The following is a 20,797-nucleotide window of genomic DNA, read 5'->3' on the forward strand; positions in this document are numbered from 1 at the left end:
TCTGCTTCTACTGGGTGAGGCAGGCACAGCTTTCCCCCCCCCCCAACAGATTAGATGCAGATGATAATGTGTGTTTGGGGCAGGGATGAGAAAGGGTGGCTGCAAGCGAGCTTGAAAGGGAGCAGAATGTGAGCCACTGATTGGTGGAACAGAGCAATTAGTGGAAGGTGTAGAACCATTGATATAGTTAGTGCAAGCTGTGGAGCTGGCATTTGTGAGCTGGGGCTGCCGGTAGCAGGGGCTTCCTCTACTGTCTGATTATGTGGGCTTTCTGGTTGCAGCTGATTTTTTGCTGTTTGTGGCAGCTGTGCATAGGTAAGTCATTGGAATCAGGAGTGGTGCCTGCTTTAACCTGTTCCCTAATACTGTTTATGCTACACAACTGGGCTGAAAGGTTCTTCATGGAAACTCTTCCCTGCGGGAGAAATTTTCTTTTTCTGGGATTCAAAGTAGAAGACTCTTCTTTATTTTTAGGAAATACTTTTCAGACATGACACTCTAATGTAATCTTAAGCATATATTGCATTGGAAGCAAGCCCATTGAGTTCAATGGAACTTGCTTTCAAGTGTGCATGTCTGGTACTGACAATTTCCCCTTTGTTTCAAAAAGTAACCCATTGCTCCTCACTACAAGGTCCCAGAGCATCAAGCGCCTTAAAGGGGGACCATAATAGAGCAACTTGGTCAGTGTTAATCTCTCTGCCGCACTGTATGTGCTGCTGCACTGAGTGCAATTATTACATATCCAATGACAATATTTTATAATAGTATTCGTAAACTCAGAAGATACTAAAGTAGATACAATATACTTGGGTAAGCCAATATCTGTTTAAATTTCATTACTCTTCCTTCCACATGGTTTATTAATTAACACATAGATGTTGAGTCATTTTTCATAGCTGTGTGTTGTTGACAATTCAAGTCTTGCATCACTAATCAGACTTGCCCGTGGCTTTGAACAACGTAACACCAATTGTGTTAATTCTGGCCTTGAAGGTTTGTACAACTAAGTACCACAACAATTATTAGCAGCATAAGCTGTTGCAGCAACTTCTGGTAGTGGTGATGCTCTTCAGTTCAGCATCAAGAGTGCAAAGCAGAGGAGGGTATTGTTTTCTCTGTTAAGGGAGAAACTTTTGCCAATATCCTGAAAAATCACCTGGAGACCTAACTCTCAAACATCTGTGGATAGCAACAACTCAAGAGCTTTCTCTCCTGCTCCCTCCCAAATAGGTTGCTGGGGGGGAATATTTGAAGGGGACTGGAAAATGAGGCACAGATTTTTGTGTGAAATGGCTTGTTAGCTTGGTCATGGGACCAATTGCAAATCCCTAGGCTCAATCTGTTTGTTATGCTCACCTAGTTGGTGGACCTTGGGATTCTAATAAAATCAAAGTAGATCCTACAAATCTAAAGCCTGGCCACCTCTGCAATAAAAACATAGATAGGGCTTGTGTGCCTGTGATTTTTATAGGCAAAATCTTTAGGATAAGCAGACCCTGTCGATGTTCTACACTACTAACATATAGCAGCCATCTTCTTATCTGGTTCCCGGATTGGTTGCTGGGGGGGGGGGCTGTAAATTTGCATAGGATTGGGTATTTACTGGTGGCAGCTGCTGTAAGGATTTGGAAGTGCTAAAGATGACCAAAGATCAATGTAATAACTGTTAAAGGAACAGGAACATATGACCTATGGGCAAGTTGTAATGTCCCTGACCTCTGTAACTTTGGATGTAGTTAGCTTGCTGTTTGTGGAAATGGAAAGGAGAACCACTCTCTTTTCTGTGTTAAGGGCAGAAAGAAGCTTAGCACACATGATAGTGCTTGTGAATATTCAAATCACTTCACATATGTTTTGTAATCCTTACATAACTCCTGTAAAGCAGATTAGTATTGTCATCCAAATACTGCAGATGGGACAGTGACAGACTAATTTAAGGCTGTGCTATATTTTGTTAACTATATAGACTAGTCATACAGTGTTTGTTAAAGTCTATACCGCTCACACACTGGTTTGCAAGCACATTTAAGTCCTAAACAAATCCCTGAATCTGGTCAGTTTAAAACAATAAAAACAATAAATCCAATTATAAAGAAAACAAAAAACAAAAAACTAGCAAAGCAGAGTAAACCAGCAAAACATAATTTTTAAATGGCATAAAACCAGCTAGTGAATTATTTGATGCAAGAGTCTAAGAAAGAGTCTAAGAGTCTAAGAAGGAAAGCAGACAACCACATCCATTGTAATTTAAACAGCCTGTGAAAAAATAAAGGTCTTCACCTGGTTCCTCAAAAGACCACAGTGAGTGTGCAGGTGTGCGTCTCGTGGGAGAGCATTCCACAAATGGGGCACCAGCAAGGGCCCCTCCTTGGTTAGGCAGCAGGTAGAAACGGAGAAGTTCCTATAGAGGTAAGACCTGACTGGAGAATCTCCTTGCTTCTAACTCAGCCACTTAGGCTGTGGTAAAATGCATCCTCACGGGTGTCACTCCCTTAGTCCTGATAGCACCAGGCTATGTGAATGCCTATGGCATGGGTCTTCAACTGGTGGCTCAGGACCCACTGCTGAGTCACCGTCTGCTCTGATGTGGGTTGCCATAGCAGCACTGCCAGCATAAAAATATATGGTTTTAAAGTAGAAGTGGTGTGTGCATGCTTGGGCTAAAGAACAGAACAGAAAGGTTCAAGACAGACACATGCCAACATTACGAGACTGTCTATATACCCCTCTCCCTAAGTTCAAAGAGTACAACAACTTTTTGTTTGAACCTGGGGGGCTGAGTGATTGACTGTTCCAAAGTTAATAGCAAGTAATTTTTCTTCTTACTCTAGAAGGCCAGACTCTGGGACCACAAATTGCAAACCCCAAATTTGCCACAAACAATCCCACCCTCACAACAGTTGCTTTGGAGAAGCCCTTCTGTGTGTTTGATGGCTCAATGTTGAAAGGAGCAGCTTATGAAGTATACCTGTATGTCATGATGGACTCTGGTAAGTGGGTGCTTATTGTGTCTGTCCTTGTTCGGGGGGGGGTGTCCCCCAAAAGCAGATATTATATTGTTTGGAACTGGAGTAAACCTGTCCCTGTCACAGGCTCCTATACAGAAGCAATTTCAGATAGCAGTTTCCACTTGGATGGCAAAGTTTGGAATGGGTAGACAGTCATTTTGGCAAATGGCCACTGGCCATTCTCCTGCAGAGACACAAGAAAAAACACTGCTAACAGTTACTTAAATAAATAAGCGGATAGTGCTGGTGAGTGCCATGTACAAACTGTCATGTAAACTTTTTGCATGTGTCCATTTCTGCTGCAGCAAGTACTTCAGGTTCCTTTGTTATGGACAATAGTAGTAAACCTCTTGATGCAACTTTCCAACAAACCAGCGGAGGACAAAGTGGGCCTTACAAAGCTGCGGTCTTTAATGTTCCAAACTGTGCGTCGCTTCCCAAGCTGTCTGATGCTGTGGACGCCACCAAAGCACCTGCCATCCTGTCTCAGTATCTGGTCAGAGTTGGTGATGATGCCACATGTTTGTATGACCCAAATTTTCTAGATGCTTGTAATCCGCCTCTCTCCCAAGACACAGCCTACAGGTAAGCATTTCTCCCCAAGAAAGTTTTTAAAACGTAAATGCACAGGCTAATCTGAAAGGGACAGAACACCCTCTATCCAATTGAACGGTGGCATAATTATAAGTCTTCCTGGAATTAAGATCAGCATCCAAATCCTTCCCCAGGTATTCCCACAAAGTGAAATTGGGTGGTTGAAGATTGGAGGGGGAGGTTGAGACTCCTCAGTGTAGTGCCCAGCTTGTAAAATGAGCTTTTTCAGGAAGCCAGTTAGAACACATTTGCTGAGGCTTTTGGTGGCTTTTATCCTTATTGTCTTGCTTTTGCTTCTTTTAATTTGGTTGTTTTAAAGTATTCTACAGAGATTCCAGGGCAGTAAAAATTCAATATAAACTATCTAAGTGCAGCAGTATAAATAAGGTAATGAACTACAAAACTATTAAGCAAAACAGAGGTCATAATGAGGCATCAGGCATAAGCCTGCATTTTATTAATGTTTGATCAGGACTTGTATATTAAAGAGAGCTTAAAGATTTTCAAAAGTTTCAAGCCAGAAGACCAGCAGTTTACAACCTTGGTAATGTTTATTCTTCTAGACAAGGGCCCCTTTGATTGATAGCAGAAAACAATTCTCAAAGTCGTAAAAGCTGAAATTACAGGAAACTGACCCTACATGTTACAGAAGATAAAAAAGGCAGAGATAAACATAATTAATAGTTGGTAAATAGTAAAATAATATCAATGTGCCTCCCAGTAAATGACCCAGATCTTCTTTCTAAGGTTAAAAGGCCAAGACCAAATGGGGAAGCATCTAGCTAGCAAGTCTTTTTGTCTAATGGGAAAAGCAGCTGGCTGAAGGAGGGGTTGTAAACTGGAGAGGCTTCTTTTGAAGCTGTTTTTTTACTGAGTTCCTTTTTACTTTACAAAGGCCTTATTCCTTTTAAAAGGCTACCTATGTTATGTATTAAATATATTGTCTTAAATGTAATTATGCAAAGGATTTAAGAAATGCTAGATTTCATATAGTTCTAAGAGTTGTATTTTGAAATTAAGTCAGCCACCAGTCTTGCCCCCCCTTGCTAGACAAGAGACGCCGTCCTGAGCAGTCCTGATTTATTAGTTGTCAAACATTTGTTTAGAAACCTTCAAATGAAGGAGATCTTTCAATGTTGATGTGAAACTCAAGATCCTTGACATATGTTTAAGATAAAAATTTAAGATTAACCATTTGTTTTAGAAGGCAAAAGGGCAAGGAGGGCAAGAGGTGAGCTGGTAATTAAGATTCCTTGTTGAGACACATGTAAGATATATTACTACTTATTTGTCATTTATAGATGTAACAATATATAGCTGTTTGTGTTCCATATAAGGACAGGAGGATGTGGGTGTATCTTTTAGGATTGGGTATAGCAATCAGCCAATAGGAAATCCAACTAGGCTGATTGGACAGAGGCAGCCACAGGAGGAGCAAAGGGGGCTGGATTAAGGGAATATAAGGGCTGGCCATAATGGCAGGAGCCAGGCCAGAGCTTGGTAACCATATACCACTGTGCCTCTCATTTATTTGTCTGACAAATAAATAATTATTTTAATTTCTCTATTGCTGCGTTGAATATTTCATTCCAGCTAAGCGTTAACCACAAGCAGGGTGCTACATTTTATGGTGCCTGCGACTCGGATAAGTGGTCTGCTGGAACGCAGCCCCTTCGCCCTACTGGGCAGGGTACAAGAGAGAGGATCTCTAAACTGCTTACCCAGCGCGCACTGGAAAGTTTTTTTCCAGGGGAACGCAGAAGTCTCATCTGTCTGATACCCTGCTCACTGGCGGCGACGGACCGGGGGGAAACGGAACCAACCAAGGGTAAGTGCACAAAGGGATTTTTGGCCCTCCAATTAATTGGGAGGAAGAGAAGTCTTGATCAAACTTCTGCGTCTCAGTAAGTGGGAACTGAGTACGCTAGGTGGTTGGGTATATCAGATGGTGGTCTGGTGGGGGAAAAGGGAAGAATGGGAGGTAGTGTGTGGTGAAGTATCTAGCGCATTGTATGTGTGAGAAAGTACAGAGCAATCTGTAGCTGACCTGAGTGTGGAGTGGGTAGTACTTCGGTTCTCAGTAAGGCGACTTCACTGAGCAAGGAAACTCACGAAGTGTGTGTGTGAGTGACTGAGTGGATACTTCACAGGGCCATACAATGGGAGTTGGGGGTTCAAAGGGGGGAAATACACCTCTTGAATGCATGTTAAGTAATTTTAAGAAAGCCTTCTCAGGGGCATATGGAGTCAAAATGACGCCAGAGCGCCTGAGAACGTTATGTGAATTAGAGTGGCCGAAGCAAAATACTGAATGGCCATCTCAAGGAACCTTTGATATAAATTTAGTAAGCAAACTTTGGTCTAACATCGCCAAAGAAACTGGAGGATGCCCAGAACAATTTTCATATATAGATTCCTGGCTGAGCACATTAAATAAAAATCCTCCATGGATAAGGGAATGCAAAGTCCAACGATGCAAATTATTGGCTGTAAAAGCCGAAGCCAGGAAAGGAATCTTGCCAAATAAACTCAAACCCATTTTTGAGGGACCAGAGGAAGAGCTGCTTCCACCTCCACCCTATGCTCCACATCGAAGGGAGCCTAATCCAAACACTCCACCAGTTGTAACCCCAAGGCAAGAAAGTGGAATGAATAATGGGGCTGGAGCCACAGAACTTGATTCCTTGATAGATTATGATAAATATCTTCAGGAGGCATTGGAGGCCTATAATAAAGCCCAAGCAGAAGTGGTTATTCCATCTGTGAGTCCCAGTAGAACTCCATCTACAGTCTCTTTTAGTGGAACAACTGATTGCCTACCCCAAACCCCTGTACATCCAAGTCCTAGAGAATTATTACAGAAGTTACAGGGAGACCTTAATCGGTCAGCAAGCAATACAGCCAGGCGTATAAGGCTGCTAAAAGAACGCCTTGGGACAAATACCATCCCCTATGATTTGAGGCCCCTAGAGCAAAGCGAAGAGAAAGATCACGTACTAGCCCCTCTCAGAAGAGTATTTGATGCACTTGAGGAGCCTGTGCTGGTTAACGGGCAACCCGGACGACGGCCACCTCGAACTTCGACCCTTCAGTACATTCCATTCACAACTACGGATCTGATGAATTGGAAAACACACACCCCATCTTTCGCAGAAAAACCTCAGGCTATGATGGACTTGGTGACTTCAATAATAAATACTCATAGTCCTACTTGGACAGATTGCCGCCAGCTCCTGAATACTCTGTTCACCACTGAGGAAAGGAGAGACATAATTGAAAAGGCACAGATATATTTGCGTGAGCAGGCCAGAGTGGGAAATGTTTTTAATATTGACCGTCATCTCCAAGACAACTTTCCCTTGGAAGATCCTAATTGGGATCCAAACAATGCAATTCATCTGGCCAGGCTTACCACCTACCGCCAGACGCTTGTGCAAGGTATCCGCAGGGCATGCCAGAAGCCCACTAATATGTCTAAAGTCTCAGAAGTAGAACAGAAATCAAATGAGAGTCCAGGAGACTTTTTAGAGAGGCTGCAGGAAGCCTATCGTATATGGACTCCTTTTGACCCTGAAGCCCCTGAAAACAGCAGAATGATTACTGCTACATTTGTGGCCCAGTGCGCTTCCGACATTCGTAAGAAAATTCAGAAATCAGAAGGATGGGAAGGGATGCTGATGAGCCAAATTATGGCCATTGCACGCCGAGTTTATCGGAATAGGGATGAGGCTGAGAAGCAAGAGAAGAAGAAGTGGCAGAAGGAAAAGATGGTAATGCTGGCCACAGCAGTGAAGCAAGACTACCGCCCCTTAAATGGAGGAAGAGGGCGGGGAAGGAATCCACCACTGGGAAGGAATCAATGTGCAAATTGCAAGAAGGAGGGTCATTGGAAGCGGGAGTGTCCTGAACCCCTGAGGTTGGAAGAAGTACGCCCAGGCCCAGGCCCAGGCCCAGGCTCCGGCCCAAGAAACCAGGGACGGGGACGGGGAATGATCCGAGATGGAAGATATCAGAGACCTGGACAAGGACAGAGTAGAGACAATTTCATTGGACTGGCAGAGGAGGATTTTACCCAAGACTAGGAACGACCGGACTCCATAAAGTTAGGCTTCCAGGAGCCCACGGTCACGATTCAATTAGGAAGCCATTTAATAGACTTTATGATTGATACTGGGGCTGAATACTCAGTACTCCCAGAACTATTGCAGAAAAAGGCATCCAAAAGTGTAGTCATTAAAAGTGCCACTGGTCAGTCAGCTAAGAGGTCTTTCCTCCAACCTTTGGAATGCCAGATTGGGGGGCATCGTTTAACCCATCAGTTTTTGTATATACCTGAGTGTCCAATACCTCTCTTAGGTAGAGATATGCTGTCCAAATTGCAGGCCCAAATCACCTTCACTCCTCGAGGTCCAGAAATGAAACTGCCATCAAAGGCAGCAGGAATAATTTCCCTCTCAGTACCTAAGGAACAATCATGGCGCCTAATGTCAGCCCTGCAAGTCCAACCCACATTGGAAACAGAGTTAAACAAGCTCCTCCGAACCCTACAGGTGCCACCAGGAGTATGGGCCGAAAATAGCCCACCAGGAATGGCCAAGAATATAGCTCCAATTGTAGTAACCTTAAAACCTATGGCTACCCCTGTATCTGTAAAGCAATATCCTTTACCCCGGCGAGCAGCAGAGGGCATCCAAAAACATTTGGACCGCCTATTAAAATATGGTCTGCTTAAACCCTGCCAATCAGAATGGAACACACCCCTTTTGCCTGTTCGAAAACCTGGGACAGATGAATACAGGCCAGTGCAGGACTTGAGGCTCGTAAACCAGGCTATCGAGACCTTGCACCCAAATGTACCAAACCCATACACCCTGCTGAGTTTGATCCCACCAGAAGCAACATTTTTTACTGTATTGGACTTGAAAGATGCATTCTTCTGTTGCCGGCTGGCACCACAGAGCCAACCTATATTTGCCTTCCAGTGGGAAGACCCTTTGACAGGAACAAAAGGCCAGCTAACCTGGACGAGATTGCCCCAGGGATTCAAAAATTCCCCAACTTTATTTGGCACTGCCTTGGCGAAGGATCTAACAAGTTACCCCTCAATACCTGGAGAAAAGGTGGTTCTGCAATATGTAGATGACCTTATACTAGCAGCAAAGGATTTTGATACCTGTAAAGAAGGTACAGAGGAACTGCTCCACTTGCTCTGGCAAGCTGGCTATCGAGTTTCCCAGAAAAAGGCACAGTTATGTTTAGAAAAGGTCAAATATTTGGGCTTTGACATCTCACACCAACAACGAGCACTGAGACCAGAGAGGAAAGAAGCTATTTGCCTTATCAAGGAACCTACCACAAGGAAACAACTCAGAGGATTCTTGGGAACAGCAGGGTTTTGTAGACTATGGATACCTGATTTCAGCAGTCTGGCCAAGCCCTTACATGAAAGCACTCGAGGTGCAGAAAAGGACCCATTCGTATGGGGACCTGAGCAGCAACAAGCTTTTTTAGTTATCAAACAACGACTTATGGAGGCCCCAGCCCTTGGACTGCCTAATTCAGAAAAACCCTTTCAGCTGTATGTACATGAACAGAATGGGATTGCAGCGGCAGTCCTGACCCAGAGATTAGGAAGTTGGAACCGTCCAGTAGCTTATTTGTCAAAACAATTGGACTCAGTAGCAAAAGGATGGCCTCCATGCCTAAGGGCAGTAGCGGCCACTGCCAGCCTTGTCAAAGAAGCTGATAAATTTACCTTCGGCCAGACGATGTATGTGAATGTACCTCATGCTGTTCTGACACTCATGGAATATAAGGGTAGTTATTGGCTAACGAACCCAAGGATGGCTAGGTACCAAGGCCTATTGTGTGAAAATCCCAGGATTCATCTACGAGTAGTGAATATGCTCAATCCAGCGACTTTGCTGCCCCTACCAGAGGTAGATGATGAAGAATCACATGATTGTCTCCAAATAATGGATGAAGTTTATTCCAGTAGACCTGATCTGAAAGATGAACCATTGAAAAATCCAGATGTTGTATATTATACTGATGGTAGCAGTTACCTGCATGAAGGTGCCAGACGAGCAGGATATGCTGTGGTCACCAATGAGGAAGTTGTGGAAGCTGAAGCTTTGCCTGCTGGCACCTCGGCACAAAAAGCTGAACTTATAGGTTTAACTAGAGCTCTGCAATTGGCAGCCGGATGTAAGGCAAACATCTATACTGATTCTAAATATGCCTTCTTAACCCTGCATGCACATGGTGCTCTATGGAAAGAAAGAGGTCTAATAGGAGCCCACGGGAAGGCCTTGAAATATGGACCTGAAGTAGAAATCCTGTTAGAAGCAGTATGGGCTCCAGAACAGATTGCTGTAATGCACTGCAAAGGTCATGGACGAGGAAGGGATCCAATAACCAGAGGAAATCATGCTGCTGACAAAGCAGCCCGAGAGGCAGCCCAAAAGCCTGTGGGAGGATTTATAGCAGCCCTCATACCAGAGGTAGTTCCAGAAGAAGTTAAACCTCACTATACCCCAGAAGAGAGGAAGTGGGCTGAACAGGAAGGAGCGGTTGTGAAGGACGGTTGGATGATCCTGCCGGACAATAGGATTTATGTACCTCATCACCTAGCAGGCACAATTGTAAGAAATTATCATGAATCTACTCACCTTGGCGGTACTGCAACCAGAGAGAGTCTCAGTCGGAAGTTGTATATTATTAATCTATCACAATTAGCAACTTGCATTTCACAGAAATGTGTTCTTTGTGCTAAAAACAATCCCAGGCAGGGACCGGTACAACCTCCTGGAATCCAACATGTGGGATATGTCCCCATGGAAAGCCTAATTGTGGACTTCACAGAGCTGGTCCCTTCTAAGGGATTCAAGTATCTCCTTGTGTTTGTGGATACTCTTACCGGATGGGTTGAAGCTTTTCCCACCCGAACTGAAAAGGCACGAGAGGTAACTAAGAGACTCCTCACTGAATTGATCCCGAGATTTGGGTTACCTAGATGCATTGGAAGTGACAATGGGCCAGCGTTCATTGATCAAGTAGTACAAGAAGTATGTCGAGTCCTACAAGTGAAATGGAGACTGCATGCAGCCTATAGACCTCAGAGTTCAGGGAAAACTGAAAGAATGAATCGGACTTTGAAAACCCAATTGGCAAAATTAACCCAGGAAACGGGATTGGGATGGGTAGATGTGTTACCCATAACACTGTTTCGTGTTCGGTGTGCACCCACAAAAAGACTTAAGTTGTCACCTTTTGAGCTCCTGTATGGGAGACCGCCCTCCTTTGTTCAGGATATTTCAGTTGACCTTAAACAAATAGGAGACCATGTGACACAGGGACAAGTGCAATCTCTCTCCCGTGTTTTTGTTTCTCTTAACAGGTGGGCCCTCGAGCGCACGCCGTGCAGCATTGCCGAGCCGATTCATCAGTTCCAGGCTGGCGATAGCGTATGGGTGAAAGAGTGGAAACGTGATCCACTTGCACCTAAGTGGCGTGGACCTTACACCGTCTTGCTCTCTACTCCAACAGCGGTGAAGGTAGCTGAGGTGACCCCCTGGATTCATCACTCCCGTTTGAAGAAGTCCGAAGGCAGTTGGACGTGCAAAGGTGACCCCTCTAATCCTCTTAAACTGACTCTCTCCAAAAACCCCTGTATCTAGCCCTACCGGGAACGGGCTAGGTCACGGGCAACATTAGACGACCGGCCTGCTGCAGCCACAACCTGGAAGCTGGCTGACCTGCGCACGCCTGAAGCTTGAGGAGCATCTGAACCAGCGATTGTGAAAGGAAAGATTCTCTTATACAATTGATTGACTGCCCCCCCCTTGTGGAACAATTATCAGAGATATTACTCATTGGGGATCCTCGGGATATATGTTTTGGTCTTGGTGGTTCCCCATTCCTGTCACTGGGGGAATTATATTGGGACTAATATTTATTTGCTATCACTATAAGGTAATCTTTTGTGGAAGGAATGCATATGCTAGACATCAACATGATTCTATTATTAATCCTGATCCCTTGGGAAGGGGAAGGGTCCTTGAATCTGGCCAAATTGACTAAATATGGATTCCACCATGACCACAATATGTGGGTAGGTTTAGCTGAAATGGTAGCCAATGTTGCAAATAGGACCAATTGCCTTGTTTGCTCTCTCGGGCCAGATGATTCAGAGGGAGGTATGCCCTTATTACCGATACCATTAGATGCCATTGGTATGGTAAGCGAAATACCACACCAAACAGAAGTACAGAATTTCCCCGGATGGAACTCAACTAAACCATTACGAGTTATACCTGTACAAGGGGAATTCTGTGTACATAAATCATCAGATGCAGCTGATTCTACCATGATAGGCTCTTCTCATTGTCACTATACTTGGGATAATATTAAGAATACCTGGGCACACGATACTACCTATCGAACTCGGGATGCCTTGCCCTGTGCACCTCCTTTTATTCATGCATGGAAAGTGGTATGGAACATAACTGTGACAGAAAAAGGCAATCTAACATACTGCACTGTGAACTCTCTACCTCTTTTGCTATTTCGCCTTCTGTACTCCACGTACCAAAGACCTCAGACACGATGGTTGTGGTGGATATGTGGAGAATGGGCATACAAGAAACTCCCCTCCAAATGGAGTGGGACTTGTTTCCTGGGATGGGTATTGCCACCAATGTGGATTATGCCCACTAATTTGGCCAAGCGAACACGAAGAAACGCTGATATTTCTCATATAGCAGGAGGAAGTACCCAAAGTTGGAGCGGTACTGATGATTGGCCACCAGAGCGCATTATAGCCTATTATGATCCTGCCTCCTGGAATCCTGGTGAGCTCATACAAGGGGCACGGGATCCTATTTATAATCTAAACAGAATAATTCGATTGCAAGCAGTAGTGGAACTTGTAACCAATGCAACGGCCCGGAGTTTGAGACTTATTGCACAACAGTTGGATGAAAGTAGAGCCGCCATTTTGCAGCTGAAAATGGGAATGGATTATGTACTTGCCAAGCAGGGAGGCCTATGTGGAGTCTTGAACTTGACAGGGAATGCCTGTTGCTTTAACATTTCAGATAATGGTGAGGCAATCCGTGTGTTGGCCACAAAGATGGAGAATATAGCACATGTCCCAGTACAAACATGGGAAGGATGGGATATGGGATGGCTCACCAATTGGTTACCTAATGTCACAGGACTCAAAGGGATACTATTGTCTTGCTTGTTTTTCTTGACAGTAGTGGTAATGGTTTTATGTATGATGCCATGTATCATTTCATGTTTTAGAAGTACAATTAGCAAGATGGTTTCAAATGAAACTCTACCTCATATCATGGCCCTATACAGAGCTTTACCTCAGGAATATGATGAAGGTCAAGCTATCAAGGACACTTGGGACGAAGGTCCTTGAGCTTGAAAGGGGGGAATGAGGCATCAGGCATAAGCCTGCATTTTATTAATGTTTGATCAGGACTTGTATATTAAAGAGAGCTTAAAGATTTTCAAAAGTTTCAAGCCAGAAGACCAGCAGTTTACAACCTTGGTAATGTTTATTCTTCTAGACAAGGGCCCCTTTGATTGATAGCAGAAAACAATTCTCAAAGTCGTAAAAGCTGAAATTACAGGAAACTGACCCTACATGTTACAGAAGATAAAAAAGGCAGAGATAAACATAATTAATAGTTGGTAAATAGTAAAATAATATCAATGTGCCTCCCAGTAAATGACCCAGATCTTCTTTCTAAGGTTAAAAGGCCAAGACCAAATGGGGAAGCATCTAGCTAGCAAGTCTTTTTGTCTAATGGGAAAAGCAGCTGGCTGAAGGAGGGGTTGTAAACTGGAGAGGCTTCTTTTGAAGCTGTTTTTTTACTGAGTTCCTTTTTACTTTACAAAGGCCTTATTCCTTTTAAAAGGCTACCTATGTTATGTATTAAATATATTGTCTTAAATGTAATTATGCAAAGGATTTAAGAAATGCTAGATTTCATATAGTTCTAAGAGTTGTATTTTGAAATTAAGTCAGCCACCAGTCTTGCCCCCCCTTGCTAGACAAGAGACGCCGTCCTGAGCAGTCCTGATTTATTAGTTGTCAAACATTTGTTTAGAAACCTTCAAATGAAGGAGATCTTTCAATGTTGATGTGAAACTCAAGATCCTTGACATATGTTTAAGATAAAAATTTAAGATTAACCATTTGTTTTAGAAGGCAAAAGGGCAAGGAGGGCAAGAGGTGAGCTGGTAATTAAGATTCCTTGTTGAGACACATGTAAGATATATTACTACTTATTTGTCATTTATAGATGTAACAATATATAGCTGTTTGTGTTCCATATAAGGACAGGAGGATGTGGGTGTATCTTTTAGGATTGGGTATAGCAATCAGCCAATAGGAAATCCAACTAGGCTGATTGGACAGAGGCAGCCACAGGAGGAGCAAAGGGGGCTGGATTAAGGGAATATAAGGGCTGGCCATAATGGCAGGAGCCAGGCCAGAGCTTGGTAACCATATACCACTGTGCCTCTCATTTATTTGTCTGACAAATAAATAATTATTTTAATTTCTCTATTGCTGCGTTGAATATTTCATTCCAGCTAAGCGTTAACCACAAGCAGGGTGCTACAATAAAACCAATGTATTGGCCAATGCTGAAAAGACTGAGAAACACCAGTGCCTCCCTGGGGAGGGAATTCCAAAGCTGGGGCACCACCACAGAAAAGGCCCCCTCTCCTTTGCAAACCCATTTTGCTCCTGTCAGCAGTATTGTTCCTGCTGCTGCTTTATGTTTGTACAAGCTGCTTTTAAATACTCAAAACAGCGTACAAATTTAAAATAAGCCAGCTGACCTGCATTTAGCTGTGACTTCAGCAAGTCTCTTCCCAAGGACTCTGGAGCCTCACTTGGCAGCCCTCTGAGTCACTTGCCATGGCCTGAGGCAGATCAGCAAAACATGCGCACAGTATAGGCCAAGACTCCAAAGCAGATTTAATAGGTTGGCTTCATTCAGAATACTCCTTGCAAAATGTAGGGAGGGCTACAGCACCCAGCAGAAACGCTCTGCTTTTAGAGGCCTTTAAAAAAAAAAAATGGAGTTGCATTCAGGAAGCAAGATCAGGTGAGTTCCCTCTTCCACTGTCCACATGCTTAGTATACTAACCCTAGATTAAATATTCAGTAGAGACCAAAGTGTTGGAATTTGGGTCTCTGCCACAAACAGCTGCAAAGCCATCATGGAAGGGCATTGATCTAAAGCAGAAGACAGGAGGAAGGATGCCAATGCAGGCTTCTCCACTTGCTGCTTATCCCTGCAAGCTCCCTTTGCTCAGCAGGGACTCAGATGTGCTTTCTGGGCGAAGGTGGCTGGGGCAAGGAGGGTGGCAGTGGGTGGGGAAAGCAAGAAAGCCTGGGAGGAACCATCTCGAGATCTCTTTGAAGCAGAGATCCAGATTCTCAAGCCAGGCCTTAATAATAAGTCTAGCAGCTCGCCAAGTGCCTTAATAGATTATTGCTTATGCCTGAACTGTAGCCTCCGCTGAGGATTCTGCAGGTAAGAGGCCAGGGCTTTGGTGCGTTAAGATGTTGTCTTCTGTTATCAGAATAGTAAAGCCTTTTCCGCATTCTTGCTACCAGGTTTAAATACGTCCTTGTAGACAGTACAGCAGGTGTCATGAAAGACCAAACTCCCTGGTCTCAACCAATCAAAACCAGAAAGTGTAAGTATTATTATGAGGGGGGGTGTTAGGGGGGAGTATACTGTATGCTGAGACCCCTCTAATCCCTGGATCCAGCAAGTATTAAAATTTAACCAAGGCTTCTAACTCTTGGAATAGGCAGGCCAGCTTCCTGCTGAGGTGATAGCCTGGGTGATGAGCCATTCAGGGAACAAAGGAAGGGGCTCTGTGGAAGATGGCAAATGGAACTCACAGAAAGTGAAGTGGGGTGGTGATACTGTGAGGATTCACTCAATCGTAGGTTGAGGTTGTACATATGTGTAAATAAACCATACATCATAAAGATTCCACAGTCTCTTCTGTCCCTCATTCCAAATGGAAACATGAACCCTGGGTGAGCACCTGCAACCCCTGGAACCTGGCACTTCTCAGAGATTGGGGTGGCATGCAACAGTATGCTTCATGGGAGTGGCATTTCTTGTTTGGCTGTCCAGTGTTGTTATACCAAATCCTCCTGTTAAAAGAAACAAGCTACCAGTTGCCAAGTGTTCTTTCATTGTAGGGTTGCCATACATCTGGAATTTTGTGGACATACCTGGAATACTGCAGTCAGAAGCAGCATCCAGGCAGAAATCGGCTAAATGTCTGGGAAAATCAACAACTTCTGTCCGAATTCTCACTGTTTGAAATATGGCAACCCATCTAAATTGGTTGTGCAGAAGGCTGACATCACTCCACTTCCTCTCCTAGTGAAATGGTCCTCTACCATTGATACCTGGCCAGGTCGCAGAAGTGGTGGAATGATAGTCATAACTTCCATCCTGAGTGTGCTGATGTTCACCCTCGTGGCTGGATTTCTTGCTGCGACTCTTCTGACTGTAACGTGAGTTTCTTTTGTGCTCTGCTTTGTCTCTACCCATTATTAAGGTTCAGATCTAATCAACATCTCCCAATAGAACCCCTTCAGAGCTTCATGCACATGGGAAGGAAACCTAGAAGGTTTTGCTGCAGAAAAATACTGCCCTAGATGTAGCCTGCTCTCACCATTAAGAGAGCAGCTCTGGAAGGTGATTGAGGTGGCTTTCTGTTTCAGTTGCTTAAGTGTCGCTTGAGCTATCATGAACTTGTCCTAATCAGTTGGCTTGCATATGCATTAAATTCACCTTGCTTCACATTATGCTTTTCAGTGAAGTTGGTTTAAAATGTAAGTGAGCTAGTGATCAAGGGCTTGCATGATGTGAACCCCTCCCTCCTTCCTTCCTTCCTTCTCTCTTTCTTTCCCAGGGCATCAGAAGAGACTCCCACTGAGACGAGATACGAATCCCAAACAACCCAACAGACTTCTCCAAGAGTGCTAGAAACTTCTGAGTCAGAACTAGAAGCTTCTTCCGCCCACTAAATATAGTCTTCAAGTCAGAAAAGGTGGCAAACCAGCTGTGGATGTCCTTTCAATGCTTCCAGATACTTGAATATGAAGTCTGGTTACAAAACTGCACATCTTTAAAAAACTGTGACCCCGTGTGACTAGTCCCATGCATAGAACAGGAATATTCATGAACTTATCTCCAATTCTCAAGCAGCGATGAACTTAAATATATGACTTTTTTAAGTTTAAAAGGGGACCTTTTCTGCGTGGGTAGTCCAAAATAATATTCCAACATTAATTGCTTGAATGACTTCTTAACTTTGAGCAATGGGCTATAAGTCCTGTTACTGAAGTTGGGGGTAGCCCATATGATGTTTTCCAGTATTTCTGACTACAACTCCCATCAGCCCCATCCAACATAGCCAGTGGCCAGGGATTATGGGAGTTGTAGTTCTAAACATCTGGAAGACACCAAACTGGCTACCCTGATTTAAGTGATATAGCCTGGGTCATTTAGCATGTGTGGTTTTTATAAAGCAATCATTAGATTTGTGAAAATTGATTGTAGTAGAGTACAAATTTAAACTTCTAAAGGTATCATAACTGATGCTGTATTTAAGTTCCAATTTAAAAGAAGAGAATACTGAGTAATTGGAGTCAACGTGGCCGAGTGGGGAGGGGAAAGGCAGAGGAAAGTGGTTACAAAGCTGAAAATTGTTGTGGCTGCTTAAGCTCTGTCTTTGGGTGAAACTGTGCAACATTTATACATAGAATTGCATGGGAAACCACATTCCAGAATGCTCATTTGTTTATCGTACATCATGACATTACTGAAAATCTTACTGCGCTTCGAACAATAGGGCATTGGAGGAAGCATTGTTGACCTTGTTCTGACGCGATACTCCTCTAATAACACAATCTGTGGTGTTTTCACGCTGCAAGAGTTGCTGTTTATGATTTTTGTTGGCCCTGTTGTCAGTCTAATCTACATCAGACCTAATGAAGGGCATCCCCAAAAAAGTTTTTTGTTGACTTGGCTGAGGGATGGGGAGTTTGTGGCCTCCAAATCTACTTGGATTCCAGCTCCCATCAGTCCCAGGCAGTGTAGACAATGGATGATGGGAGTTGTAGTTTAGCAACAGCTGGTGTAGGGTTGACCACTTGATTTGTAAAGTGATAATGTAACTAAAAATCTCAATCCAGATACTTTAAGCTTAAGCTTTTTTTAAAAAAAAAATGTTGTTGGCTGATTGTATGATTCAAAAGTGTTGTGGTAAAAACTGAAAGGTACTTTGAAGTTCTGGAGCATGAGTATACAAGCTGTGAAGCCGGGAGCTGAAGAACGCATAAAACACTGCTTAAACAGAGTTTAACGGTGCTCCTTAGTTGTAACTTGCCCAGTCCTCAGTCACTTTTCTTCCTTGTGTCTTGTTTCAGACTGCAGATGAAGCTATTTGCGCTTATATTTGCCCAATAGCCTGGTTCAGATGTACAGTATTGAGAAACTGTCTTTCCCATTATAAGTGAGACTTAGACTCACATGGTTCACCATTGCAAGAAACTGTGGCTAAATAAACATGATGGGATCTTTGGGCTTGTTCACATTAACCATAGCTTAAGCAACCCACAGCCCTCAGATGTCATGGGCAACTGTGAACAGTTTAAAATGGGAAGCAGAAGCTTTACATTTCCTCCTTTCAGGTGTGCAGGCCTATAGCTCTTAAGTATTCGATCCTATGTTGTCCATTATGAGAGGAAATGTAACTTGGTTCTTTGTGGTATGTTGCACTTCTGAGTTAAATGAACAGACATGTGTGTAATTTTTTGAGAATAAACAATCCAGAGGAACGCATTGTGTTTCCTGCCCACAACTTGCCTTGAAGAAGTCAAAAGCTCTGCATGTTTCAATGGGTCTCTCCTCTCCTCTCCGCTGTGTTTGCCATTCACAGAGCTTTACCCCCTCGTGGTCATTTTGATATTATCATGGGTCCTGCCCAGGGGGCTGTGGAAAGGACCTTGCTATTCGGATGGCAGGTTGAGGACTGCGTTATAAATGCATGTTGAAAACTGAAAACTAACACAGCAGGCCAAGGGAAGGGCTAGGCTTGAACTCCTGGATTTCTCCTGCTAGATGACTGTGGCCTTATTTTACATGGGGGGAGGGTGTTATAATGTCATAATCATGTCAGTTGACTAGCAGGTGGGTTGTCCCCCCACCTGTCAACGTTGGCCCAGAAGGTGGGAACAGATAAGGATCTGGCCCACTGAGCCAAAACAGAACCCCACCCCTGTGGTAAATCAAGTTTCTCTTGATTTGATTACCACTAGCTTTCTCTAGCCAGGTTGCATGCTCCTCGTGCCATTGAGATGAGAATGCTCTGGAACATGGGCAAGAACCACCTTGTACTCAAATATGATGTAGTTAAAGATTATAGGTCATCAAAGCATGTAGCTGAACCTGTTTGCAGAGGTCATCAACTTTGAAAACCGAATGAAAGGCAGGGACAGTGGTGAAGGGATAGGACCGGACAAGACTGACCTTTCCGCTGTCAGAAACCGGAGCAAAAGAATCTCAGGCTGCAGGCACACCATACATTTCAAGCACATTTAAAACAGATGGCTTCCGACTCGGAATCCCAGGCTCCCCAAACAATTTCCAGGTTGGAGAAGGCTGTGAAGCCAAGAGGGGTATAAATAACTAGGTCATACAGTGGTACCCCGCAAGACGAATGCCTCGCAAGACGGAAAACCCGCAAGACGAAAGGGTTTTCTGTTTTGGAGGCGCTTCGCAAGACGAATTTCCCTATGGGCTTGCTTCGCAAGACGAAAGCCCATAGGGAAATCTCCGGGGACCTGTTTTAAATTGCTGGCGGTTGGGAGCAAAGACTTTCGTCCACAGCCGGCCTTCAGAAGAGGTCCTGGACCTCTTCTGAAGGCCGGCGGGGGGCAAAAGTCTTTGCTCCCCCCCCGCCTGCCTTCCCGGGACAGCGGAGACTTCTCCGCTGCCCCGGGCGATCTTAAAATGCTGGCGGGCGGGAGCGAAGCGTTCGCTGCCCACCCCCAGCATTTTAAAATCTCCCCGGGTCTCTGCTGTCCCGGGGAGATTTTAAAATGCTGGGGGTCGGCAGCGAACGCTTCGCTCCCGACCCCCAGCATTTTAAAATCTCCCTGGGACAGCAGAGCCCTTGTCCCCCCCCCAGCCTTCAGAAGAGGTCGGGGGACAGACTGTCCCCGGACCTGGTCAGAAGGCGGTTTCCCTAGGAACGCATTAATTGATTTTCAATGCATTCCTATGGGAAACCGTGCTTCGCAAGACGAAAAACTCGCAAGAAGAAAAAACTTGCGGAAAGAATTAATTTCGTCTTGCGAGGCACCACTGTACTAGGACACATGGCATTCTTAGGTGTCTAGTAGAGGTGGACAAGTTACTGCTGTGGCAAAACAGGGACAAGTTCTAACCCTCTGCAACAAAGAGTAGTGCTTCTATGAGATCCATGCTTTGTTCTTGGAGGGAGTTGCTACTATTTGGAAGACCCCATTAGCACTATTCTTGAGTCAAGGGCTTAGCCACACTTCCTCTTTCCCTGGGGAAAATGGCTCTTTAGCACTCAGTTGGCGCAAATGGCTTGTTGGGTTTTCTGTGGGTTGCAGTTTCTTCCGATTTAGAGCTGAACAGTGGGTTTCGCCTGAGAATAGCTGGTTTTCCAGGTCAGGGGTGGGGCGCAGAGAGTGCTCTTCAGCCTCCGCACTCATCCAGCCCTCACCGCTGACAGGCAGGCACTTGTGAACTGGGCAAGGTGGGACATGGAGGGTGAAGAACCTCCTCTGCGCTCACCCAGCCCTCACTGCCACAGCCCGGCAGGTTGCTACAGGGATATCGGGGGGGCTGGTTTGTGCCCCCCATATTGTGTGCCCGGGGTCACGGCCCCCCTGGCTCCCCCACACTTCACCCCTGGGAGCAGGGCAAGGAGAAAACTGCTCAGCCCCATGCTTTCTAGGCACAGGACAAGCGGAAGTGAGGATGAGCCCAAATACAACAGAAAAAAATACATACCTGCAGATCTATCCAATTCCCAAAGACTACATATGCTGTTTTTGCATGAAAGGGTACATTTACAGTAGAAAGTTAACTTTT

The 20,797-nt window shown here is 44.5% G+C and overlaps 1 protein-coding gene across 1 annotated transcript; it reads left to right on the forward strand.

Annotated features, from left to right (window-relative positions):
• Positions 1 to 233: 233 nt before the first annotated feature.
• Positions 234 to 18,492, forward strand: UPK3A (uroplakin 3A). Its single transcript, XM_082223317.1, has 6 exons — positions 234 to 315; positions 2,835 to 2,993; positions 3,317 to 3,596; positions 15,256 to 15,338; positions 16,047 to 16,179; positions 16,581 to 18,492. The coding sequence occupies exons 1-6, from the start codon at positions 261 to 263 to the stop codon at positions 16,693 to 16,695; spliced, it is 825 nt and encodes a 274-aa protein (XP_082079443.1). The 5' UTR covers positions 234 to 260; the 3' UTR covers positions 16,696 to 18,492.
• Positions 18,493 to 20,797: the final 2,305 nt, after the last annotated feature.

Source organism: Podarcis vaucheri, assembly GCF_965113315.1.
Source record: "Podarcis vaucheri genome assembly, chromosome: 5".
Classification (NCBI taxonomy): Eukaryota; Metazoa; Chordata; class Lepidosauria; order Squamata; family Lacertidae; genus Podarcis; species Podarcis vaucheri.

Excerpts from the sequence above, each read along its gene's own strand:
- UPK3A (XM_082223317.1), top strand. The coding sequence starts at position 261 with ATGTGGGCTTTCTGGTTGCAGCTGATTTTTTGCTGTTTGTGGCAGCTG. Across the intron at positions 316-2,834 it reads TTTGTGGCAGCTGTGCATAG|AAGGCCAGACTCTGGGACCA; the intron begins GTAAGTCATTGG and ends TTCTTACTCTAG. Across the intron at positions 15,339-16,046 it reads ACCAATCAAAACCAGAAAGT|TGAAATGGTCCTCTACCATT; the intron begins GTAAGTATTATT and ends TTCCTCTCCTAG.